General features: G+C 38.9%; 1 protein-coding gene across 13 annotated transcripts in view; it reads left to right on the top strand.

Moving 5' to 3' along the window:
- LOC114261578 (rRNA biogenesis protein RRP5) overlaps positions 1-27,550 on the top strand; it is a 97,461-nt gene that overhangs the window by 40,395 nt on the left and 29,516 nt on the right. For all 13 annotated transcript variants that reach the window (XM_082898104.1, XM_082898106.1, XM_082898103.1 and 10 more), the window contains 3 exons: positions 9,192-9,326; positions 19,344-19,489; positions 19,575-19,640. In XM_082898104.1, coding sequence (XP_082754230.1) covers positions 9,192-9,326; positions 19,344-19,489; positions 19,575-19,640 — 347 coding nt within the window. The remainder of the gene's footprint in view (positions 1-9,191; positions 9,327-19,343; positions 19,490-19,574; positions 19,641-27,550) is intronic.

The raw sequence follows: 27,550 nt of genomic DNA, 5'->3' as shown, positions 1-27,550 counted from the left end.
ATGTCGAACCGTTGTAGCAGACACTGTGTGGTCGTGTCAGACCGTTGTAGAAGACAGTTTATGGGGTCATGTCGGACCGGTGTAGCAGACAGTTTACGGGGTCATGTCGGACCGTTGTAGCAGAAGTTGTGGTGGTGCACAGTGCGCCATGAGCGACTTATACATGATACTGTGTATAACCCCCCCTCAAACTCAAATAGGTGTGAAGGTAGAAACCTATTTGAGGTTGAAAAGGGATTGATAAAGCTGACCGGTGTACAAGACACTGTATGAGTGTGTATATAGGCTGCCCAAAAAATATACATGTAGATATATATCGAGCCCTCAAAAGTCGTGCCCTCAAAAGGCGTGCCCACTTTATCAAAAGATGTGCCATGAAAAGGCGTGCCAGTTTGTCGGGCGTCAAGAGGCGCGCGATGCGCGTGGCTGCCTCGGCTATTTAACCAAGACAGAGCCTGAGGCCGAGGCCGAGGCAGAAGCAAAAAACCTGCGAAATCCTCTGTAAAACTCTTCGTTGCGAGAGAAAATGGCTTCGTCGTCCCGTGGTCTGCTGACTCTCTTTCCCGACCTCAACGAGTCAACAAGAGAGATAACGGGTGCGGTGTCCCGTGAACCTCGACCAAACACCATTGGGTTTGCTCCGTTGAACTTTCCGATGCAGTCGGTGGAGCAAAAAATGGCAGTGCAAACGGATGTGGAGGCGAATCAGTATACTTTGAAGGCATGTGTGGAGTCCATGACGGCGGTTACAAACTTGTCGCACTGGCTGCAGAGTAGGACAAATGAGGTGCAGCAGTTAAACGCCCAACTGGCTCTGTTCCAACGCATGTATAAGGATGCGCGAGCAGAGATAAGTGTGCTAAAGGCGGAAAACAAGGAGCTGAAGCGGAAGGCCACCGTGATGTTCCGATTTGAAGGTCTGCCATATGCTGCAGTGGAGGAGTATGGGGGAGGGAACGTGCTCGGCGGCGCGGGAAACACAGAGGCAGCACTGTCAAGGGCCGCCCAGGACGGAGGCAAGAAGAAAAGACCGGCGGCAGAGTAGAGAAGAAAAAAATCCCACTGTGGGTGGGTGTTTGTGTGGGTTGTGTTTGGTTTTTTTTTTTTTTTTTTTTTTTTTTTTTTTTTTTTTTGTAATTGTGATCGGGGTTGATCCCTTGATATGAATAAAACAAATGGGTTGTTGTGCAAATTTGTAAATTGTGTTGGGGTTTGTTTTTGTTTTTTTTTGAAAGGGAAATATCTTGGGGCATGTGAAAGGGAAAGAAAAATAAAAAACAAAAGAAAGAAAGAATATTAAGATGTTAGTGCGTAGAGAGTGGTTTTAAAAAAAAGGAGACGATGATGTTTGTTTTAAAAAAGAAGAGGAAAATTAAAAAAAAAAAAAAAAATCAATCACTGCTCAAAGCACGGGGTGAAAGAGTGGGTTGAAATATTAAAAAAAAAAATGGTTGGTTGGAAAGTAGAAATAGGAGAGAGAGAATGAGTGGGGGAATTGGGAGAGTGGGGTACACAAAAGAAACTTTCACTGTGGATGTTCAGAGAGCTGAGGGGAGGCCACTGAATGTGCCTTTAATTGCGCCTTTTACGATTGCGTCTTCGAGGGTTGAGAAGGTAGAGAATGTGGCGATTCGGATTGAGTTGAGTAATGGGTGTGTTGGGTGGGGTGAGGCTCCGATTCTGCCATCGGTGACAGCGGAGGATCAGCCGACGGCGTTGGCGAAGGCGGCGGAGGCTTGTGGGTTTTGATGAAAGAGATGAGGGTTATCCATTGTAGGAGACTGAGAAGTGTCCATGTGAAATAGATTTTCACTGCTATTATCAGAGATCTGGTTATTCTTTTTCTTGACGAGTTCACTAATTCTGAGCTGGGAAAGGCTAGCTGCTGAGCGGGCAGCAGTTGCCGCACGTTCAGCTGATTCAGCAGCAGTCTGAGCTGCAGCCAACACATCCTGCAAATCTACATTGGCTTCACTTTTGGTCCTCGACAAGGGCATAGGTGGCTCACTCTGTCTCACAGGAAATGTTGCTGGAAATGTTGCAGAAGACTGTGATGGTGGAGATATGAATGGCAAAAACTGTTTATCTCCCATCGAACAAACTGGAATTTTGGCCGATTCAGTAGTATTAGGTACTGATTTCTCTGGCAACACCTCGTCATGCTCCAGGTTCAGTTCATGTAATAGACTTTCATTTACATCAGAATTTTTGGCTGATTGAAGATTGACTTCTGGGGAAGGAAGCATTTCTGGTGCTGAAGCAGTGTCATGCCCCAGGTTCAGTTCATGTAATAATTGACTGAGTGATGATCATGGTAGGGTGTTTCAGTGAGGTGCCGAGAGGGAGAGGGAGGTTTGAAGTGGTTGAGATCCGGCGGGCGGTCAAGGCAAGGTTGCCGCCCGCCGGAAGGCGAAGAACACCAAGATCTTTAACCTATAGCTCTGATACCATGTAAAATAAATTGATGTATATTATTGATTGATGTTTTACAAGATTGTTGTGTATATATTTTGTACAAGAATTCCTATTATATAGGAGATGATTCTGGAGTAGGTGAGGAGTGAGTGGTGGAGGTAGGTTTGGTGGAGTGTAGTAGGTGATAGGAGTAGTAGGTGGAGGTAGGTTTGGTGGTAGGTGTAGTAGTAATTTACATTTACATTAACAGTTAATTTGAACAAGAGCATTGTGGTTGGTATTAATTTGCAACAGGTCAAAGTGCAGAGGTTGTGGGAGGATGTTTGGTTGGGTGAATCTTCCTTTAACAAGGTTGTTTTACACTTGTATATTGTGGTTCGTTCTCAATAAATTTTCCATTGCATCTTTCGCATGCTCCAATTTAGCTCCAATTATTTGGAATTTCAATTTCATCAGGAATCTTAATGATCAGGAGGCTCTTGAGTTGGCATCTTTGTTGCCTTTGCTTGATAATTTTTCGTTGTCTCCAAATGTTTGTGATAGGTAAGTTTGGCTTAAATACTCTTCCGATATCTTTTCATGCAAGTCTTTTTTTTGATTCAGTCATTGAGAAACCCAGGCTTTGTTTGGTAGAGCTTTTGAAGTTTAATTCTACCTCTTAGTTTGTGTGTGTTGTTTGGTTACAACTTTAGAAAATTAATTTCACACCCACTTTTCAAAACACCCACTTTCAATATCATATGTCACATCACTCTTTTCAAAACTCATAACCAAACAAATTTTCTTCACTCAAATCATAATTCCTAAACTCACAAACTCAAAATACAACTCTATTCTCAAATTATATTTCTAAAATTCTACCAAACGCAACCCCAATGTTTCTACTTTTTTGTTGCACAAGAGGATTTGGAAAATGGTGTTGTCTCCTGAAGTGAAGATTTTTATGTGGTCGTTGGCTCATGGAAGCATTATGACCAACGATATGTTTCAAAGGAGGAGACCGAATCATTTCCTTTATCCTCAATGGTGCATCATGTGTAGGGGATTTGGTGGATCATTTATTCTTGCATTGCCTCCTGGGTTTGAATTTATGGCATCAACTATTTTGTTTGATTGAAAACACATTGGGTGGCTGTTGGTGCATGTGCAAATTTGTTCTTAATTGATTTATGTGGTTTTGGTGGCAATTAGAAATCAAAAATATAGTGGCATTGTGTTGTCTTTGTGATCTTTTGGGTAGTTTGGTTGAAAAGGAATGCAAAGATCTTTGAGGATAGGATTGAATATTTGGATATACGCCTCTCCTCCGTTTAAACGGGTTCGGCATTTTTTTTTTTTTTTTCGATTTCCAAAGATTGGAAAGCTGTTTGTGAATCTTGATTTCTTTTCTTTGTGGTGTTTCAGTGTGGTTTTTCATGTTGTGTTTGAGGACATCTTGTCCTCTCTTTTTTTTTTTTTTTTTGAACACCATCTTGTCCTCTCCTTGTACCCTTTTTTTCATTATTAATGAATTTTGTATTTTATTTATTTAATTAATTAATTTATATTTTGTAGCTGATAAAAAAAAAGTGTAATTATTTAATTATTGATAATGTATTAACATTTATATAGGTTTTAGTTTTTGATATTAAACATTTTCAAATTCTTTTATCATTTCCCTTATGGTTTCGAAATATTTTGAGAGATTTTTGAAACGTTTCCATAATATTTCTGAAATGTTTCTAAAACATTTTCATTTCCAAGCTACACGAAACAACATACCGGAATGAAATTTTTGATCCTTGTTATGTTTAGGCTTTGGCAGGGGCAGTTGGATTGAGTTGGGTTATTGGTTCATTATATTCTTGGATTGGAAATCTTTATTTGTAAGACAAAATGGCTGGATCAATATAATAAAGGTAGGACTTGGGTCAGTGTGGGTATTTATTGTCGTCTGGACTGTTCGGTTGGGCTAGGCTTGTTTTGCGTTAAATATTCTTGGCTCTGGGTTAGACTTGTGTCTAATCAAGGGTTTTTATACTCTTTCTTTGCACAATGTTTTCCTCATGTAGTAAATAGCAGCACATAAAGGCACTATATAGCTATAATGAAACCTCGAGTGAATACAGAACACAACACTGACAATGTTGAGCAGTAACACGGCCACGGACAAGGGATCTGGCTTTTGATGGTGGCATCGGCATGAGGGAACCATCGCCTACAGTGATGTAATAGATGATGTGGCTTTGATGGAAGAAATAATGACTCAACAAGGGATGTTGACGATCATTGCTATTTCCAGCAACGAGTCATGGAATTATCTGTCGCAAACAGATCGAAGTTAATGTTGTGGATTGCATCAGTTCAGGCTACCCTGCAATTCTAAATTGAAAGACAGTGGCAGTGAGGCACGAAGGTGTTGGTTGTGATTGACAATGGATGATCTGGTGATTTGAGGCAGTGAAGTGACAAGGACAATGACGAAAAGTAGTGTCGATGCGATCCAAAATAGTAATTGGTCCCCAAACTTCAATATATGCGATGGGTAATGTCAGTGTGATGATGTTGATGCTGCTGATGGTTCATCAAGACTTGAAACATTGGTGGTTTCCATCTGTTCGATGAACTTCTTGAATGAATGAGGTTGGTCAATGCCAGGATCTGACACCTAAATTGATGCAGGATCAATAAGAAAGAATGAAAAGAAAAGACGAGAAACATTAGGATTGAACATTGAAGGAGTTTAGTTTCAGACATAGCAGCAATCACCCTAGGCTTTCAAATCAATCATAAGTCAAAACGATAATTATTAAGGTGTCGTTTGGTAACGCTTACGTTTTCAGTTTTCTATTTATATTTGTAAAAATTTTAAAAACTCAAATAAAAATTTGTTTGGTAAAATTTTTGATTTAGAAATCAGTCGTCTCAGTTTATAAATTTGGCCAAAAAATGAAAACACAAAAAATGTGTTTCCGTTTTGAGTTTTGAGTTTTTTTTTTTTTTACCACCCAACACTAGCCACCACCTCGCCACCATTTTCCACCACCGTCTTTCGCCGCCACCACCCATCACCCACCCCCGACCACCACCTGCCACCACCACCCACCACCGGCCACCACCACCCACAAGCCACCCAGCTGCCACCCACTCGCCACCACCACCCACCCCTCGCTACCACCACCACGCACCACCCACCACCCACCGGCCACCACCCACCACCCGCCACCCGCTACCTACTTGCCACCACCACTCACCACCCACCTGCCACCTACCACCCACCCGCCACACACCACCCACCACCCACCACCACCACCACCACCACCCACCCGCCACCCACCTGCCACCACCACCCACCACCCATCACCACCATCACCACCACTACCACCCACTCGCTACCACCCACCACTCGCCACCGTCACCCACCCATCCACCATCACCACCCACCACCCACTACTACGCGCCATCCGCCACCCATCTGCCACCACCACCACCCACTACCACCACCACCACCCACTCGCTACCACCCACCACCCACCACCCACCCGCCACCGTCACCCACCCACCCACCACCATCCAGCCGTCACCTACCGCCACCACCACCCACTTGCCACCACCCACCACCACCCGCCATCCGCCACCCACCTGCCACCACCACCCGCAACCACCACCACCACCACCACCGCCGCCACCCACTCGCTACCACCCGTCACCGCCACCCGCCTACCTACCACCACCACCAAGGTTTTAAAAAGCGGCCGCAACCGTTACGTAACGCCGTTACGTAACGGTTGTGGTAGTTATTGCCACCCGTTACGGCCGCTTTTGCAGTGTGATTGAGATTCACAGATGTATCGACCGTAGCGGCTGATATAGCGGTCGTAACGGTGCCGTAACGGCCTGTTACGCACTGTTACGTAACGGTTCCGAATTGCTTCTTTCGAAAAAACACAAAAAAAAAAAAAGTTGAAAAATGGGGAAGAGAGATACAAAGAGAAGAGGGAAGATGGAGGAACAAGAGATAGAGAGAGAATAGGGAAGATGAAGAGCATGTTATTGATTTGTTGAAATTGTAAAACCAATACTATTCTATTCAGCTGCTATCACTCAACCATTTTGTTTGTGTGTGTCTATCTATATACTGTTTGAAAATAATAATAATAATAATAATAATAATAATAAGTGTGGTCATTATCTATTTGGCTTGATTAATATATATATATATATATATATTTAGGCTTTTATTTATTCTCTTACTTTTGTCATTGTTTATCTTATATATAATAGTTAGTGATTGATTTTTTGTATAATATAAATTTATTAATTATTAAAATATAATGTAAAAAACTCAGTTTATAGTTATTTAAAAATATGAAATACAAGGTTTTAAAAAGTAGCCGCAACCGTTACGTAACGTCGTTACGTAACGGTTGTGGTAGTTACCACCACCTGTTACGGTCGCTTTTGCAGTGTGATTGAGATTCACAGATGTATAGACCGTAGCGGCTGATATAGCGGTCGTAACGGTGCCGTAACGGCCGTAACGGCCTGTTACGCACCGTTACGTAACGGTTCCGAATTGCTTCTTTCGAAAAAACACAAAAAAAAAAAGTTGAAAAATGGGGAAGAGAGATACAAAGAGAAGAGGGAAGATGGAGGAACAAGAGATAGAGAGAGAGAATAGGGAAGATGAAGAGTATGTTATTGATTTGTTGAAATTGTAAAACCTATACTATTCTATTCAGCTGCTATCACTCAACCATTTTGTTTGTGTGTGTCTATCTATATACTGTTTGAAAATAATAATAATAATAATAATAATAATAATAATAATAATAATAATAATAAGTGTGGTCATTATCTATTTGGCTTGATTAATATATATATATATATATATTTAGGCTTTTATTTATTCTCTTACTTTTGTCATTGTTTATCTTATATATAATAGTTAGTGATTGATTTTTTGTATAATATAAATTTATTAATTATTAAAATATAATGTAAAAAACTCAGTTTATAGTTATTTAAAAATATGAAATATATTGGATCAAATTTAAAAATTTATAAAAATTGATCAATATTTATTTTAAAACCCAATAAATATGATCATGGAAAAAAAATGTGCATATCGGTAAGGTTTTTTTAAATTGTGCAAAAAATAAAAAAATTCACGGTTCCGGTTACCGCAACCGTTACGCTACGGCCTTTACACCCCGCAACCGCAACCGCGCCACCGCCACCGTTACGGCGACCGCAACCGCTTTTCAGAACCTTGATGAAATATATTAGATCAAATTTAAAAATTTATAAAAATTGATCAATATTTATTTTAAAACCCAATAAATATGATCATGGAAAAAAAATGTGCGTATCGGTAAGGTTTTTTTAAATTGTGCGAAAAATAAAAAAATTCACGGTTCCGGTTACCGCAACCGTTACGCTACGGCCTTTACACCCCGCAACTGCTCCACCGCCACCGTTACGGCGACCGTAACCACTTTTCAGAACCTTGATGAAATATATTGGATCAAATTTAAAAATTTATAAAAATTGATCAATATTTATTTTAAAACCCAATAAATATGATCATGGAAAAAAAATGTGCGTATCGGTAAGGTTTTTTTAAATTTTGCGAAAAATAAAAAAATTCACGGTTCCGGTTACCGCAACCGTTACGCTACGGCCTTTACACCCCGCAACCGCAACCGTGCCACCGCCACCGTTACGGCGACCGCAACCGCTTTTCAGAATCTTGACCACCACCCACCCGCCACCACCAGCTATCCACCACCCACCGTCACCACTTTCCACCACCGTCTTCCGCCGCCACTTGCTCTCACTCTTTTTTATATTTTTAAATTTTTTAAAACATTTTGTCAATTACCAAACGCATTTGTAGTTTATGTTTTTTTAAAAATAAACAAAAATCAGTTTATAAAATTTTTGTAAATATAAACTGAAAACGAAAACGTTGCCAAACACACTATAATTGTTTTCCAAGTCAGCTAAACCATTACATAAAAGATTAATTTATAAGCATGCCTAACTAATCCTAAACAAACTCGACTTCCTAAATTGATAAAATTCTTAGATAAATAGCTTTTTGATAAATAAAATTCATAGATAAATAGAACTTTTATTCTTATCCTTATCCGATGCATTCTCCATCACATGAGTTGGACAATAAAGAGGCAATAGAACTTTTTTTTCTTAAATTTTATGGACATGGCTATAGAAGTCACCCATGGGTCAGTATATCGGTCATTTGATGGTTTTGAGTCTCTGAATTTGTTTGAATTTGGTTAGATAGGTTTTTTAGAACTCGATGCCTCAAGCTTTAAATTTTGGAATATTAATCTTTTGTTTGAATTGGGAGTTCTTTTAAGTCTGTATATAAGAGGTTGTGTCCTGGTGTGATGCATGTGATATCCACCTTCAGCCTTGTGGCTCGGGTTCTAGTCATGGGAAAAATATGGGGGGAAGGTGTGCATTGGCCTCTTTGTGTTTATGGGTAGGTGTGTTAGCTTGTGCATGTTTTAATCATATTTTGTGCAGTTTGTTTAATTGATTGGAGTTTCTTCTATAAGTGTTACTGTTTCTTTCTCCTTATCCCTTTGCCCCCCATGCACTGGGAAAAAAATAAAAAAGAGAGAGGAAGAAGAAAGTATTGTACCTGAAACAAAAAAAAAAAAAAGAATTATTATTTGTAGCAAATTTCTGTTTGACTATCATCTTATTTGATGTTGTGTGTCCTTATCTGATCATTGAAAGAAACTAACTGATTGTATCTGACCCAGATCTGAGCTTGGTTTAGAACCTGGTGATGACCCAACTTCGCTGTATCATGTTGAACAAGTTGTCAAATGCAGAGTTACAAGTTCTGTTCCTGCTTCACGGCGCATCAACCTTAGTTTTGTTATTACACCTGCAAGGTAATCTTTGACATCATTAGTTGAAGTGTTTATTATTATAATTGGGGGCAAATTTTTGGCAAAATACCTAGCTTTATAATAAAACCATAACATAGTTGAGCAGTCAGAATATTTTTTCATAATTTGATTCAATAGTTAATGCATGTTTGACACATAATGACACACAACTCACAAAGGATCAGGATCTTTTAACCTAATCTGTGAAACCTTGAAAAGTAACTGAAAAAAAAAGGAAAAAGAAAGAAGATATGATTTGTTTAGAATGATGAAACATATTTTTCATAGGAAAAGTGGTTGAAATTTATGTCAGAAACAGTGCCTAGGTGCTGTAACTTGTGTGAAGGTTGTTTAAATAAGAAAAAAAAGAAAGAGATAAAGAGCATGGAGAGTGAACAAGAAGGGTATGGGAGACCAACGCCATGGCTTTTGCACAACTCATTCATATTTTTCAGTCCTACCCTAGAATGGAAGGACATGATTTGCATTTTTGTAACTGGATACCTACGTGTGTAGTTAGTTGGCAGCAGAAACTGTATTTACTTGGTCAATAATTCAATGGCTACTATCTTTTGGTAAGGTAACTTGGTTGCATGAGTGTGAACTAATATTTATATTACTTACCAATTACTCCCCTTTTTTTTTCCTCGTGGAAAACTTGTTAGAGTAGGAAATGTGCCTACTATTCATACATGTAATATGCATCCAATTGTATAGGAACCTGTACATTGTAAAAGAATTATGGACTGAAAATAACATTGCTTCATACGTGGACAATTGTCTTCTCAAACATTGTTTAGTGAGCCGCCTTCCTTAGAAAGCTCTTTTATGCTTTGAACAGTAACACTCCGTTTGGATTGTGAGGTGAGGTGAGGTGAGAAAAGAAATGATTATGGTTTCTCACCATCTACATTTCATGGACTCGTGTACGAGTGTCGGGTGTGGGTATGTATTTAGAGGTCGGACTCAACAAACCTCTAAATGAGGGATACACGGGTACTGCTAAAAAGTACCCAAAAATTAGACACGGGTATGTGGATACGATTAAACATGGATTTGCAAAAAAATATTTTGTATTTTTCTGATAAAATTTTATGTATTTTTTTGATAACATGGCAGTTCTATTATAATTTCTTCCCAAACCAAAAGTACCACACCTAATAATTTCTCTTAATAATATTTTTAATTTATCTATATATGTTATCTTTAATTGACATCAATGTCTTCATCCGTTTGAAGTTGATGACCAGGTTGTCTCATTTCTCTCTCTTCTTTCTCTTTTGCAATTAGGGCTCTGTCGTATCTGTTTGTAAACAGCCGTGTCCCGGTCGTATTTGTTAGAATAATATATGATTATTTGGGTTATTATTTTGTAATTATTTTATGCCTTAGGACTTCCTTGTAATTATTAATCTACATTAATATAAATAGGGAATGGTATTGTAATCATTCCCTAATCTGGTATTCTCTAAAATTGACATGGTATCAGAGCTAACCCTAAAACCTAAATTCCTCTAAGCATACAGTACCCACTGGAGCCACCAACCCACTTCCGGAGCCAACCAAGCCGAATCACATTCGGATCATCATCATTATTGGCTTCATTGGCTTCGTTCGTGTCAAGCCTGAGGGGTTTCGGTTCACCTAGGGTTCGGAACTCACCTGGTGTGATGAACGTGGACCACTGAATCACCCTCGGCTCATCATCGTCGTTTGTGCTAGCTTTGTTGACCACTGGATGACTTAGCCGACAGCTCCTCAGTCTTCGTTGGCTTCAGCTGACTGCCTTGCCCCTTCCGCTACCCTACCTCGCTTCTCTCGACTGCTCGACTCTCCCTCTGCTTCGCTTCTCTTGTCGTCTTCCTCTCTCTGTCTGTCTTGTTTCTCTGTCTCTCACTCTTGAGTTGTTTGTTTGCTCTGTGTTTATATGACCTAGGTATATAACCCAACACTGTTTGTTTTATTTTTCTTAAAAAAAAAAAGAAAAAAAGAAGAAGAAAATAGTATGAGTTGTTAATTCTTTACTGTCATAGTGGTTGTTTGTTTTTCCTTCTACCACCACCACCTTCCAGGTTTGTGATTGACACTAGTTTTGTTGTGGGTTCGGTAGTACAGTATCTATGGTAGATTCCACCGATGTGTCCACTACTTCTTAGACACGCAAGAGTGAGTCTCCCTATACCTATTACTATGACTGATAACCCCAACGTTAGTCTTAAAATCACCACCTCTCTATTTAATGGTTAGAACTATCTCGCTTGGTCGCAGAGTTTGATTATGTTTTTGAAGAGCAGGGGGAGGATGGGATATGTGGATGGCAGGATACAGGCACCCAGCACAACTGACCCGGGTTATGACCAATGGGAGATTACTAACTCTTTGATTATGGGTTGGCTTATTCATTCGATGGTACCAGACATTGGCAAGGGCTACTTGTCTATGGAGACTGCCCAAGATGTTTGGAATGCTGTGGCTACCACCTATTCCCGCAAAGGGAATTTCTCCCAGGCATTTGAGTTACGTCGCTCTATTGAGAGCTCTATTCAGGGGGAGTAGACGGTTTTTCAGTACTTCACCTTCCTCACCAACGGCTGGAAACGCCTTGATCACTTGCAGGACTATAAGCCTGTTTGCACTGCTGATTCTGTCGGGTACAGGAAGTTCATTGGACAGGAAAAGGGTCTTCAAGTTTTTGGCCGGTCTCAATGTGGAGTATGATCCGGTTCGGAGTCGGGTTTTCAGTATGGATACTCTTCCTTCACTTCAGGAGGCATTTGCCTATGTCCAGAATGAGGAGTTGCTAGTCTGCTATGATGTCCCCTGTCTCTACTGACCGCTCAGCATTACTGTCTACCTCTCGAGATGGCCTCAGCTTGACTCCCATTCCTCCGTTTGTCGCCAAGGAGTCTGTATTCTGTGATTACTGTAAGAACCCACGGCATACTCGTGAGATGTGTTGGAAGCTTCATGAGACTCCATCCGGGGGTCGAGGTGATCGGTCTAGTTCTAGAGGAGGTCGGTCAGGCCAGTCTAGAGGACGTGGCTCCTATTCCCGGGCTCATCAGTCTAGTGCCGTTGATACACTTGATTCTAATTCTGCTTCCGTTGGCCAGGCTTCTAATGATCTCTCTGGCATGACTACTCATGAGCTTGAGGGTGTTCTGCGTCAATTGCTGGACCGCCGATCTTCTATTGCTCTCAGTACATCTTCCTCGTCATTTGCCCGCTCAGGTTACTTAGCCTCTTCTCCTTGTGTTTTCCTGTCTCATAAGTCTTTGCCTTGGATTATTGATTCTAGTGCCTCAGATCATATGTCTGGCTCCTCTGATCTCTTCTTTGCCTATAAGCCCTTTTCAGGTCAGGACAAAATTAGGATTGCAGATGGTACTGTTTCTTCTATTTCTGAGAAATGTTTAGTCCATATCACTCCTACTTTATCTCTCTCTTCTGTTCTCCATGTTCCCAATTTTTCTGTTAACCTGCTATCCTTGAATCGTATTACAAAGGATTTGAATTGTAGTGTGACATTTTTTCCTGATCATCGTCTTCTTCAGGACCTTGTCACGCGGAGGACGATTGGCAGTGGTAGTGCAGAAAATGGTCTCTACTTCCTGGATCAACAGGACAAGCTTGCTCATTCTTCCACCATGCGTCCTACTACCACGGATGATATATGGCTGCGGCATCGGCGTCTTGGGCATCCTTCTTTTTCTTTACTTAAGCATTTATTTCCATCTATTTTTTCAAACAATAATGTGTCTGAATTTCTTTGTGAGTCTTGTTAGTTTGGCAAACAACACAGAGCTTCTTTTGCTCCCAGTTTTAATAAAAGTTTAGTTCCTTTCTCATTAATACATTCTGATGTTTTGGGTCTATCTCGTGTTGTGTCTGTGAAAGGTCATCGCTGGTTTGTTACATTTATTGATAATTTTTCTCGTACTACTTGGGTGTATCTCATGAAAGACAAGAGTGAGGTTTTCTCTGTGTTCCACAATTTTCATAGGATGATTTGTACTTAGTTTGGGGTCACTATCAAAATATTCCGTTCTGATAATGGGGGTGAATACATAGATTCTGGGTTAGGGCAATATTTTTCTACTCATGGCATTATCCATCAGACCTCTTGCACCAATACCCTCAACAAAATGGGGTGGCGGAACGTAAGAATCACAATCTTTTTGACATGGCTCGGTGCATGTGTTTTTCTATGAGTATGCCTCGGTCCTACTGGGGCGACGCTGTTCTCACCGCTGCCCATCTTATTAATCGTCTCCCTACTCAAGTCTTGCAAAAACAAGCTCATTTTCAAGTCCTCCTAGGTTCCCAGTCCTTGTTTTCTATTCCTCCTAAAATATTTGGTTGTGTTTGTTTTGTCCATAATCACTCTCCTACTCGTGGTAAGTTGGACCCTCGCTCCCTCAAATGTGTTTTCCTTGGGTACTCTCCTACTCAAAAAGGATATAAGTGTTACTACCCTCCTCGTAAGTGGTTTGTGTCCATGGATGTCACATTCTTTGAGTCCCAATCCTATTTCTTGTCCTCTCCGGTGTCACAGTCCTCCCTTCAGGGGGAGCTTTGGTGTGAAGTGATTCCTGTGATTCCTATGGTGGAACCAGTTGTTCTTGCACCACCATCTCATACTGGGACTGCAGAACCCAATGTCACCAAGGATAGGGAAGGGCAAGTTTTTGTCAGGGACAAAGACAGACAGAAAGTTAACTAGATACAAGAGACCACTTCTGCTTCTCCCCTGTCATCTCCTACTTCTGATGAGAGTCCAGGTAACTTTGAATCTCTTGAGTCCATTGATCTTGATGTTTCGATTGCCAAGAGAAAGGGTGTGAGGTCTTGTACTCAACATCCTATCTCAAATTTTGTGTCCTACTCTCATTTGTCGTCCTCATATAAAGCGTTTGTGTCCAATATTTCCTCTGTTAGCATTCCTAACCATTTTAAGGATGCTCTTGTTACCTTTGAGTGGAAACTTGCCATGATTGAGGAAATGAAAGCACTTAGGAAGAATGGTACTTGGGAATTGACTGAGTTATCTAAGGGCAAACGGCCGGTGGGATGCAAATGGCTGTATACTGTGAAACACAAAATAGATGGTTCTATTGAGCGTTACAAGGCTAGACTTGTGGCAAAAGGGTTCACTCAGACGTATGACATTGACTATCAGGAGACCTTTGCATCCGTGGCTAAGATGAATTCAGTCAGAGTGCTTCTCTCTTTAGCAGCTAATCTAGATTGGCCACTTCGTCAGTTTGATGTAAAGAATGTCTTTCTCCATGGTGACCTCGAAGAAAAGGTATATATGGACATTCCTCCTGGTTTTGAGGATCATCAGCCAAAAGGCTAAGTATGTAGGCTTCGAAAGTCATTATATGGACTCAAGCAGTCTCCGAGAGCTTGGTTTGAGAGATTCACTCAAGCTATGCTTAATATGGCTTCAAATAGAGTCAGGTAGATCACACCTTGTTTGTGAAACATTCCTCACTTGGTAAGACTACAACCCTCATTGTTTATGTAGATGACAAAGTTCTTACCGGTGATGATAGTGAGGAAATTCCTCTGTTGAAGAAATATTTAGTTCGTGAGTTTGAGATCAAAGACTTGGGGAGCTTGAAGTATTTTTTGGGAATTGAAGTTGCTCGCTCCAAGGATGGGATATTTATCTCACAGAGGAAGTATGTGCTTGATTTGTTGAAGGAAACTGGGATACACTCCACTAGAACTCAATCAGAAATTGGGGGATGGTGAAGGAGGAGCAACTATTGACAGGGGGAGCTATTAGCGATTAGTGGCTAAACTCATTTACCTATCTCACTCTGGTCCTGATATTGCTGTTGCTATCAGTGTGGTTAGCCAGTTTATGCATGCTCCTCATTAGATTCACTTCGAGGCTGTCATGCAAATTTTGAGGTACTTGAAGTCTGCTCCTGGTATGGGTCTTTATTTTTCAAGGTATGATCATCTTCGTATAGAAGCCTATACAGATGCTGACTGGGCTGGATCAGTGACTGATAGGAGATCGACTTCAGGGTATTGCACCTTTGTTGGAGGCAACCTAGTTACTTGGAGGAGTAAGAAACAGAATGTGGTTGCCAGGTCGAGTGCAAAAGTTGAGTTTAGAGCTATGGCACAAGGGGTGTGTGAGCTCTTATGGATTAGGTTATTGTTGAGTGATCTAGGTATTGATCAGACGGACTCCATGCGGTTATGCTGTGATAACAAGGCCGCTATCAACATCGCTCACAATCCGGTTCAACATGACAGGACAAAACATGTTGAGATTGATCACCACTTCATTAAGGAAAAACTCACTGGTGGCGCAATATGTACTCCCTTTGTGTAGTCTGGTGAACAACTTGCTGACATCCTCACCAAGGGAGTTGGGAGTAAGTCATTTCATGACATTTTACGCAAGCTGGCCATGAGAGATATCTTCACACCAACTTGAGGGGGAGTGTTAGAATAATATATGATTGTTTGGGTTATTATTTTGTAATTATTTTATGCTTTAGGGCTTCCTTATAATTATTAATCTTCATTAATATCAATAGGGAATGATATCCTAATCATTCCCTAATCTGGTATTCTCTAAAATTAACAGTATTCAGCACCCGTACCCGTGTTGTGTCATGTCAACACGGGTACCTCTCAAAAAACAAAGAGTCCGTGTAACGTAGCTCCCCATTATATTTAGATGAATAAAAGAGAAGATAATGTGGTTTCTCACCTCTCTTGTTTGGATAGAGTAAAAAAGAAAAAAGAAAGGAAAGTGTTGTGTTTCATTTCACTAAAATAGCCGTCCATATTAATAAGCTATGTTTTTTCATAAGGGTAATTTTGGTATTTCAGAAAAGTTTCATTAAATCAATTCATTTCTCACCAAATCTCACCGCTTTTGGTGAGAAACAAAACATAGGTTTGGTGAGAATCCTTTTCTCACCATCTCTCATCATTTCTCACTTACTTAACCATCCACACAAGTGAAGGGGTTTCCTATTCTCACCATTTCTTTTCTTTTCTCACCAAATCCCTCCATCCAAACGAAGCGCAATAGTATGTAACTGTGTAATAATATTGGTTGTATATTTAAAATGGATCTACAAGATTTGTTAAAATCTTGTGTTTACTTTCTAACATGATAAGTGGCCAAAAAGCATGTGACTTGTTAAATATGGTTACTTTGTAACCATGGGTCAAATTTGTTTCAACGGGTCTCTTTGGAAATGGAAATGTTTGGGAAATTTGAGGGAAATCATAAACATCTTTGGAAAAGCACAATAATGTTTGATGGAAAAACTATAAGCTATCCAAATGCATATGTAGCCTAATGATTAAAAAGTAGTTGAGGTCTACTCATCCATTCTTATTAAAACTTGGTAGTAAATGTTAATATAAACAAAAAAAATTCAATTAAAGTCAAATAAATCCACAAGTCTTTAACGTTAGCATTCATAATTCTAAATGTACATTAAATCCCTTCCAAACAAGGTTTACATGTTAGTCTGATTTGGGAGTTCCAGCATTTTAAGGAGGCATGTCATTAATGCATTCAATTTAAAATCAAACAACATGGTTTCCCAAATAGCCATTATATTCCCACTCTTAAATCTATTCCTAGTCACTTATAAGAGATAATTTTGGAAAATTGTAAAATCTTATGCTTTGAGTTTTCGAAGAGGAGACATTGCGGGACATTCCAAATGGGAAATAAGGATGAACAATGTGGGATGGAGGGAGCAATAAATGAATGCCAAAGGGGTTCTAAGGTGTAAGGAGGCCTTTAGCGATAAGATTAGAAGTTTCTTTCTAACAAGTTAAAAAACGTTTCAACAATGATCAATAAATATTGATAGATGATCTATGAAGCATCGACAATTGAAAATAAGTGTTGTAGCCGTCTTAGACACGGGGACATGGCGGGGACACGCATTGGACACGTTACGTGGTGTGCCCCTTTTTTTAATTGATTTGCTTTTAGGGGACACACTGGGGACACAACATGGACACACTGGGGTAGTGTTTTAAAATACATGCCTAAGCGCGCACTTAGGTGCAAAGTGCATTGAAATGCACTTGAGGTGCCTTAGACAACTTGAGACGAGGTGCTATAGGAATGGCGGATTTGAGGTCCGTGACTTAGGATTTGGCGTGAGGTGCTTGCCTCATTCGTTTTTTTGCTCCATCCTTATTCTTTGTGTGTGCGCCATAGGGAATCATAACCCCTTTAATTTATTTTATTTTATTTTATTTTATTTATGATAAATAAACTAAATTTATCGAGCGAGCATCAAGATGATGCAAAAGAATACAAAAAGAGCCTTGGCATGGGGTGAAAAACTAACAACACCTAAGCAATAACATCATCCAAAAAATCAAAAAAGAACAAACAAATCCGAACCTGTCCTCCTTTCCAACCAACAAATAATAAACGAATCTAGCCAGGACACACAATAATGAACCTCTTGAAACGTTCGTCGATTCCGTTCCAATCAAACCAACCACATCAAACTTAGCGGCACCAACAGCCAAACCCGCCACCGTTGACGACAAACATAAACATGTGCTTTGAGCCCCAATTTTTATATTAAAAAACCCTTAGGGATTGAGAAAAAGCTCTTGGATTGCAATATGGATATATGACTTTGGCATTCCTTTCAATGTAGTGAATTAGGACAACTTTGGGCCAATGATTGAAGCTATCAAGCAATTTGGGCCCGGTTTAAAATCAAAACCACTAAGGTGTTATATGTTGCGAGTTTCTTATCTAAAAAAGAAGTGAATCACGTTAATAAATTAATGAAGGAAGATAGGTAGTATTGGATAAAGTAAGGTTGAATGTTATTTTTGAGAAATTTTCGGAATGTTGAATGTTATTTTTATGATTTTTAGAATATTGAAAGTTCTATGTTTTTTGAAATTTTAGAAATTGTTGCTTATGTTGAAAACTTTGCCTATATTAAAATTTTACTTATAGTCTACGACTTGTGCCTCACTTTGATGAGGCACGTGCCTTGCCTTGCACCTCACGCCTAGAGCTTTTTAAAACACTGCTATGGGGACATGCCGGGGACATGCGAAGTATTTTTTTTTCTCCCTTGCTTTAGTGCTTTTGATGTATGTTGGATGTTGGATGTTGAATGTTTATTTCTTTTTGCTTAGATTTAAATACTTCATATATCATCCATAAAAAAAGATACAAACGATAAGTGTTAATTTAAAGGTGATTTATTTATTTATTTTAATATTGAATTAGTATTAGCTTTTGTTAATTTTGATTGTTTCCGGATGTAATATTAATCTACATAGAAAATTAAAATATATGAAAAATATTTTATTGCCTTGTCTCCGCAGTATCCGTGTCCCCATTTTTTTTAAAATGAGCATGTCTTGTGTCCGCATCCTTATCTGTGTCTATGATTCTTTGCAAATGATAAATGAAATGGTTGGGTTGGGGAGTGGGGATTGTCTTTGTTCAGAGAAAAACTAAAAGTACTAGGGAAGAGGGGGAGAAGAAGATATCTGTGAATACAGTAGAAGAGAATAAATAGCTCAATCATGTCCTGTTTCTATTCTCTTTATCTCTCTATTTCTCTATTCTACTTTGTCATATTTCTTTTATCACATTTGACATGTTTTATTTGTTTCTAAACTTCTTGTTTCTTTTTCTTTACAAAATGGAAAAACACAAACAATTTTGGCTAGGGACTCCTAATGGGCTCTAACAAATTGTTCCTGTGTATTTCGTAGTGTTTTGGTGAGTTTCAATGTGTTTTGGTGGAAACACTAGAATTTTGGTTTTCAACCAGTGTTGTGTTGGTTTCTTGGAAAACTGAAATGTTTCGGTCATTTTCATTGAAACAAAATGAAATCTTGTTCCTTGTCTGTTACATAAAATGTTGATACTCGTAATCTACAGTCATGTATGGTAATGGAAATATATGTCAATTCCTGAATTGCATTTTTACATTGAACAGTGTACTAATCTCAACTGAGATTTTCTACTGGCAGGGTTACTGATGATGATGTGGCCAAGTTGGGCACTATTGTTTCTGGAGTGGTTGAGCGAGTAACCCCTCATGCAGCAATAGTACGTGTCAATGCAAAAGGTTACACCAAGGGTACAATTTCTGCAGAACATTTGTCAGATCACCAAGGTATATTTTCTGTCTTCAAGAAGAAAGGGTTGTTCAAGGCTGCCTTCTTTCATTGTTTACTGACTTTCAAGGCACTGCTGCACAGGGCTTGTGGGTTTGATGAAATCTGTCTTGAAGCCAGGATATGAGTTTGATCAACTATTGGTTCTTGGTACTCAGTTTCTTTCTTTTCAATACTTGTATCAAGGACACATCTTGTTTTCTCGTTAAATTGTTTTCCTTAGTTTTAATTTTTCTTTTGCTTTTGCTTTTATTATTATTATTATTATTATTATTTTTTATGTTTTATGTTTCAATATGTACACTCTTTCTTATATTTTCAGTTTGTTTTATGCTTGTTCAAATAAGCCTTTTTATTATGACATAATAATGATACTGGCTGGTCTAAACAACTGGAAAATTTTTGTTTATGTTTATATGAATTTCAGTGAATGTCTATATCCAATAGGCCTGCAGGATTATGAAAGCCAATTTTTGTGCTTAGGATCAATTTCGTGTTATTTTTATGATTATTATTATTTCTTAAACATGACAGTTAAATTTGGACGAACAATTTAGTGGCCAGTATGTCCTCTGGAAACATATTTATCAATTTGGTTTTTAGATCTGAGGGTTCGTTTGGCAAGATGGTTTGTGGCTAAAATAGCCACAAAAGACAAAATAGGCTATTTTAGCCACAACAAACAAAACATCACATCCAACCTATAATCATTACACTCTTCTCTCACAAAAAAAGTCAAAAAAGCCAAAAAGTCAAAAAGTCCTTCCCAAACCAAGCTTTTTAGCCCAGACTAAAATAGCCAAAGAAGCCAAAAAGCCAAAAAGCCAACCCACTTCCCAAACCAACCCTGAGTTCAATGAATGCTGTACATTGTAGCCTGGTAGGCCACAGGATTGATATTTGTATAATTATATATATATATATATCTATTTGTAAATGAGTTTTAAAGATTTTGAGATATGATAAACACACCATACAGGGGAAATAAATAAAAAAGGAAAACTGATGTGGCAGCAACAATGGTTGAGTTCTTTGTTGATTGTGGAATAGGTGTTGGTTTCAACAGGTTTTAATGGAAATCAACACTCAACTTAAAATGAAAAAAGACCTGCACAAATAATGATTTGGAGTTGCTTTCTTTTGTAAGTATTTGTATTTATGCCCACTTCCCCATGTCCCAACAGTCCAACATTGCTGGGAGAGAGTTGAACTTAATAAATTAATGCTATTATGGTTTTTGACTCTCTCTCTCTCTCTCTCTCTCTCTCACACACACACACACACACACACACACACAGAGTTTTCCTTGACGAAGGTCTGGGATGCTATGCTTTTTTCTTATTTGCCCATTGTCTAATAGTTCCGATGTAATCCATATGAGGGACTAGAAAGAGTAAAATAAGAAAATTAGAAAAAACTTGTTGAAATTGACTTGATTTTAGGGTAGGGCCTATTTGAGACATTGCAATAGTCACATTTTTAGTCTTACTGACATCTTGTTTTGTTGTTATCAGGTTGGTATGTTTGGATCAGTTTCTACATCTTTTGTTTGTTTTTTCGAATCAAAATATTTTCATATTTCTTAGTTTGCCTGACATCGGCTTTTTTTTATTGGTCCATGTGATGTATTGGATCTTTAGTTGATGACTTTATATTGGTTATATGGATTGCACTAGCAAGCATATAAAATTTTAAATTTGGATTCTAAATCCTACTGAAGTTAGGATTCTATGTTACATTGACTAAAAAGAAACCAAATACTTATGTTGGACACCCGACACTTGGGCAATGGTGTGGGATATATGTCCGATACTTCTCGTCGGACACTCCATACATATTTTTATTTCACACTGTTATTATATGTATATATTGTTGTATTATTGCTATAAAATAAATAAAATGCTTTTTTGACATTGTATGTTACATATAAGATAACATTGTTTTATTTCATATAATAGATTAAAAATATAAAATTTGACCTTTTATACCGAATTAGTGTACTCTTAAATTTGAGGTTTGCTGGGTCTGACCTCTAGATACCCTCCCGCACCCGATACCTGTACCTGAGTCCGCGTAACATAGGACTTAGAAAATATGAGGAAGAAGAACTCCGAAAATATGAGGAAGAAGGAATATATTTCTGTTATATTCAAAACTTCTTATCTTACAAGACCAAATGACACTCCTTATATAGGAGATATTACAAATATCATTATAACCCATTATATGCCACTTACATATTATATATTACCACTATCTACCACTATCATATTATATACATGCCACTATCTACCACCAACACCACTATCATATTCTATACATGCCACTATCCTTCACCAACACCACTATCATATTATATACATGCCACTATCTACCACCAACACCACTATCATATTCTATACATGCCACTATCCTTCACCAACACCACTATCATATTATATACATTATCACAAATTTCCAGCACTCCCCCTCAAGCTGGTTTGAAGATATCTTCCATAGCCAGCTTGCTAGTCAGCTTATCAAATTGCTTCTTGTGTAGTCCCTTTGTTAGCACATCAGCTAATTGTTCACCTGTTGGAAGGTAGGTCATACAGATTATGCCAGCATTGATTTTCTCCTTGATGAAATGTTTATCCACTTCTATATGTTTTGTGCGATCATGTAGAACTGGATTATGAGCTATAGATATAGCTGCTTTGTTGTCACAATAGACCTTCATAGGTGTCGGGTGAGAAAGCTTTAATTCTTCAAGAATTCTTTTAATCCACATTACTTCACAGATTCCATGGGCAACAGCTCTGAACTCTGCTTCTGCACTACTTCTAGCTACCACATTCTGTTTTTTACTCCGCCATGTAACTAGGTTCCCACCTACAAAGGAGCAGTATCCGGATGTTGATCTCCTGTCTGTAACACTTCCTGCCCAGTCTGCATCTGTGTATACTTCAATTTGAAGATGCCCATGTTTCTTGAACAGTAAGCCTCTCCCTGGAGTTCCTTTCAAATATCTTAAGATCTTATAAACGGCCTCAAAGTGCTCTGCCCCTGGTGAGTGCATGAACTGACTTACCATGCTGACTGCAAAGGCAATATCAGGCCGCGTATGAGACAAGTAAATCAATTTCCCTACAAGTCGCTGATATTGTTCCCTCTCTTTGACTTCTTCAGCCTTAGCAGCTTGTAACTTCAAGTTAGGCTCGATCGGAGTCTCCACCATCTTACAACCAAGCATACCTGTTTCTCCAAGGAGATCAAGAACATATTTTCTCTGATTAAGGAATATACCTTCCTTGGATCTTGCAAATTCCATTCCGAGGAAATACTTGAGGGCTCCCAGATCCTTAATGTGAAATTCTTTTGCGAGTTTCTCTTTGAGAGCTGCTAACTCTGCTTCATCATTACCAGTTAAAATGATGTCATCAACATAAACAATCAAAATTGCAATTTTACTGTTTTTTGAATGTTTATAAAATATTGTGTGATCTGCTTGACTCTGCGAGAAGCCACAACTGATAACTGCCTTCCCAAAGCGTTCAAACCACGCTCTTGGTGATTGTTTGAGTCCGTATAATGACTTGTTCAATCTGCATACTCTGTCGCTTCCAAGTCTCTGCTCAAATCCCGGCGGTAGGCTCATGAACACCTCCTCTTCAAGATCACCATTGAGAAATGCATTTTTAATGTCAAGTTGATGTAGAGGCCAATCTGAATTTACTGCAAGAGATAACAGTACTCTGATGGAATTTATTTTAGCAACAGGAGCAAACGTCTCCTGATAGTCGATCCCATAAGTTTGAGTGAAGCCTTTAGCCACCAGTCTCGCCTTGTATCTCTCAACGCTTCCATCTGCGTTACATTTTATCGTAAACACCCATTTACACCCAACTGTTTTCTTGTCTTTGGGTAGATCAACTATCTTCCAAGTACCACTTCTCCTTAAAGCATTCATCTCCTCCATGACTGCTAATTTCCAATTCGGATCATCCAATGCTTCCTGTATATTCCTTGGAACAAACAAGTGTGAAATCCTAGATGTGAAAGCTCTATGGTTTTTAGACAATCTTTTATAGGAGAGGTAATTTGCAATAGGATGTTTAATGCAATTTCGGACACCTTTCCTAATTGCGATAGGAACATCAAGGTCAGAAATAGAAGGAATAGGATGACCTAAAATTTCGATGCCAGAACTCGGGTGGACATTCGGGTCATTAGGATGGACATTCGGGTCATTATTCCTCAGATGAAATCGCTTCCTAGTATAAACCTGAAGCTCAGGATTTAGATCATTTTGTAGTACTTCTCCCCCTAAACAAGAATCTTCTTGACTAGGCACTATTGAACTTGGTTCTCCTAAGTGATCATTATCAGACAGATGTGGTTTTTGTGTAGGATAAATGACATTGGGGAGCGGGATAGAAATATCCCAAAAACGGTCTTCTACTCCACTTGTCTCCCCCTGAAGAGAAGTGTTGGGGAAATAGGATTTTGTTTCCACAAATGACACATCCATACTCACATGAAATTTCTTGGTTTGAGGATCGAAACACTTATACCCCTTTTTGTTTGAGGAATAACCCAAAAAAACACATTTGATAGCACGGGGGTCAAGTTTTGAACGAAATTGACTGGGAACATGAACATAGGCAGTACATCTAAAAACTTTGGCGGGTAAATCAGAAAACAACCTCGTGTCAGGAAAAAAAGTTTTGAGACAATCAAAAGGTGTTTTGTATGTTAACACCTTTGTAGGCATCCTGTTTATCAAATAAGAGGCTGTTAAAATTGCTTCACCCCATAAATATTTAGGAACATGCATGTAAAACATTATAGCACGTGCTACTTCAAGTAGATGTTTATTTTTTCGTTCTGCAATGCCATTTTGTTGAGGGGTATCCCGACATGTAGATTGATGAAAAATTCCCTTTTTTTCCAAAAACTCACCCAACTGCTCATTGAAATATTCTGTTCCATTATCAGAATGTAAAATACCAATTTTGGTTTGAAATTGGTTTTCAATCATATTGTAAAAATTTGTGAATAAATTTTTCACGTCAGATTTTTTATTCATCAAATAAATCCAACATAAGCGGGTATGGTCATCAATAAATGTAACAAACCATTTTTTACCAGAAAGAGTAGTGATTTTAGAAGGGCCCCAAACATCACTATGAATCAAATAAAAAGGTTTGGAAGCCTGGTAAGGTTTTGGCAAATAAGTAGAGCGATGAAATTTTGCAAAAATGCAACTTTCACAATGAAAAGAAGAACAATCAATCCCTTTAAATAATTCCGGAAATAAATGTTTCAGATAAAGAAAACTAGGATGTCCCAGCCTATAGTGCCATAGCATTATTTTTTCTTGAACAGAGATTGAACTAGTACTATTAAAGCTCTGAGCTTTTTTATTACTAGCTGGTACTTCATCAAAGTAGTAAAGACCTTCAAGCATCCTAGCACGCCCAATCATCATCCCCGAGTTCTGGTCCTGAAATTCACAATGGGATTCAAAAAATGTAACACGACAATTAGAATCCTTAGATAGTTTACTGACAGACAAAAGATTACAGGCTGAGTTGGGGACGTGAAGAACAGCATTGAGATTAATTTTCTCAGTTAGTTTAATAAATCCTTTTCCTGCAATAGGTGAAAAACTACCATCGGCTATTCTGATTTTGTCATGACCAGAACAAGGGAAATAGGTACTAAATAAATGGGAAAAACTAGTCATGTGATCGGAGGCACCGGAATCTATGATCCACGGAGAGAAGTTTAGGCAAGAGAAGGCTTTAGGATTTCTACCTGTTTGTGCCAACAAAACACTAGGAGTACCGGATGAGGAGTTGGATTTTATCAGCTTTAAGAGTTGATCAATCTGCTGTTTGTTGAAGGGACCTGAATCGGCTTCATTAGCGGTAGGAAAGCCACGATTTTTCTCTCCTTGTTTGCTGCTTTTCCAGTTGACAGGTTTGCCATGGATCTTCCAACACGTTTCACGTGTATGGCGAGGCTTGTTGCAAAAATCACACCAGACCCGTGGCTTATCATCAAACCTGCGCTGGTAATTTGCAGCCTTGTTGGCCGCAGCATCGCTAATTAAAGCAGAAATTTCAATTGATTCACCAGTACCTTTTTTCTTAAGCATGACGCTCCTTCGGCTCTCTTCCCTTCTGACTTCGGCAAATACTTCGCCAATGGATGGGAGAGGAGGTCTGCCAATAATTCTTCCTCGCACTTCATCGAACTCAATGTTGAGGCCGGCAAGAAACTTGTAAATACGGCTGTCTTCCACAGTTTTCTTGTGGTGGTTGCAGTCGTCAACCGATTTCCATTCGTATGTGTTGAAGATGTCAAGATCCTGCCACAACCTTTTCAACGAATTGAAATATTTGGTGACGGAATCATCTCCTTGACGAATCTCTCCCAACTTCAAAGTTAATTCGAAAACTTGAGATTGATTTCCTAGGTCAGAATACATCTGACTAACATTATCCCACAATTCTTGTGCAGTAGTATAGCACATGTAATTAGAGCTTATATCCTCCTCCATGGAATTGACCAACCATGTCATAACCATGGAGTTTTCAGCGTCCCAACTGTCGAACAGCGGATCATTAACAGCAGGAGCCTTCTTGTCACCAGTGATGTAACCGATCTTTCCTTGCCCACGGATATACATCCGGACAGATTGTGACCAGCGGAGAAAATTATCACCATTTAGGCGAATGGTGGTGATTTGGACAGAGTGAGAGTTGGACGTTTTCACCGGAATGGCAGCGGCAGGGGTTGAAGTGGTTTCAGACGTGACTTCCGACATGGCTATGACGGTTTTAGGGCTGCTGTGTTTTTTGTGGCTCTGATACCAACTTAGAAAATATGAGGAAGAAGAACTCCGAAAATATGAGGAAGAAGGAATATATTTCTGTTATATTCAAAACTTCTTATCTTACAAGACCAAATGACACTCCTTATATAGGAGATATTACAAACATCATTATAACCCATTATATGCCACTTACATATTATATATTACCACTATCTACCACTATCATATTATATACATGCCACTATCTACCACCAACACCACTATCATATTCTATACATGCCACTATCCTTCACCAACACCACTATCATATTATATACATGCCACTATCTACCACCAACACCACTATCATATTCTATACATGCCACTATCCTTCACCAACACCACTATCATATTATATACATTATCACAAATTTCCAGCAATAGGTTAGGATTATCTACTAGTCTACATATAATACCTACTAGATGCATTCAGTTCAATAGAGAGAAGTTCTCGAGGAATTTTCTAGCAATTTATTAGGGAATGTGTGGTGCAATTCCAAGCCTAGGTCTGACCTTTAAGGATTTTTAGAATTGCCTCCTATCATCTACTTCTACTGATATTGTTTTTTTGGTCTTAGTTTATGACCCGTAACTACTTTTAACCCTTGTAAAATCTTCTCTGTTGAGCTTATTTGCTTTCCTTTTGAAATAATTAGCCATAGCAATGACACCAACTGTAATTGTCTGGCACTGTTCACATCCTCAAAGTTTTGTATCTCTTTCCTGATTAAAGGCACCCAAACAAAATGTTTTTCTTTTGCTTTTTACCTCTTTTATTATTTTATGCTTCATTGAGGTTGTGTCCCCAAGTCAGTTGCTATTAGTTTGAACATTGAAGATTTATTAGTTTTAACATGGATAGTTCATTGGCCTTCAGAAATACATTCAAGATTTATTTTGCCCATTTGTTTTTGTATGTAAGAACAGAGGGAAGACAGTTGATCATCTCTTTACTGCTTGATTTAGTGAGCTATGGTCCCTTTATTTTTTTCCCCTCTTTACACTCCCCTCCAAGAAACCATGATGAATTGGGAGCAGCATTTGGGGAAGGGAATGGGTTCATTGAATTATCAGAGACTAGTATTAGGTGTTGGGAGGTTGTCAAGGGGTGTATACATTCATGGAGCAGATGTTTTGGAGTTGCACCCTTGCTGCTTGTGGGTGAATAACTGGAGAGGGGGAGAGAGCGAGTTTTTGG

The sequence above is a fragment of the Camellia sinensis genome, chromosome 12 (assembly GCF_055761805.1).
Source record: "Camellia sinensis isolate YWXY chromosome 12, ASM5576180v1, whole genome shotgun sequence".
Taxonomy (NCBI): Eukaryota; Viridiplantae; Streptophyta; class Magnoliopsida; order Ericales; family Theaceae; genus Camellia; species Camellia sinensis.
Note: the sequence above shows the minus strand (reverse complement) of the source record. Positions and strands in the feature narration are given on the sequence as shown.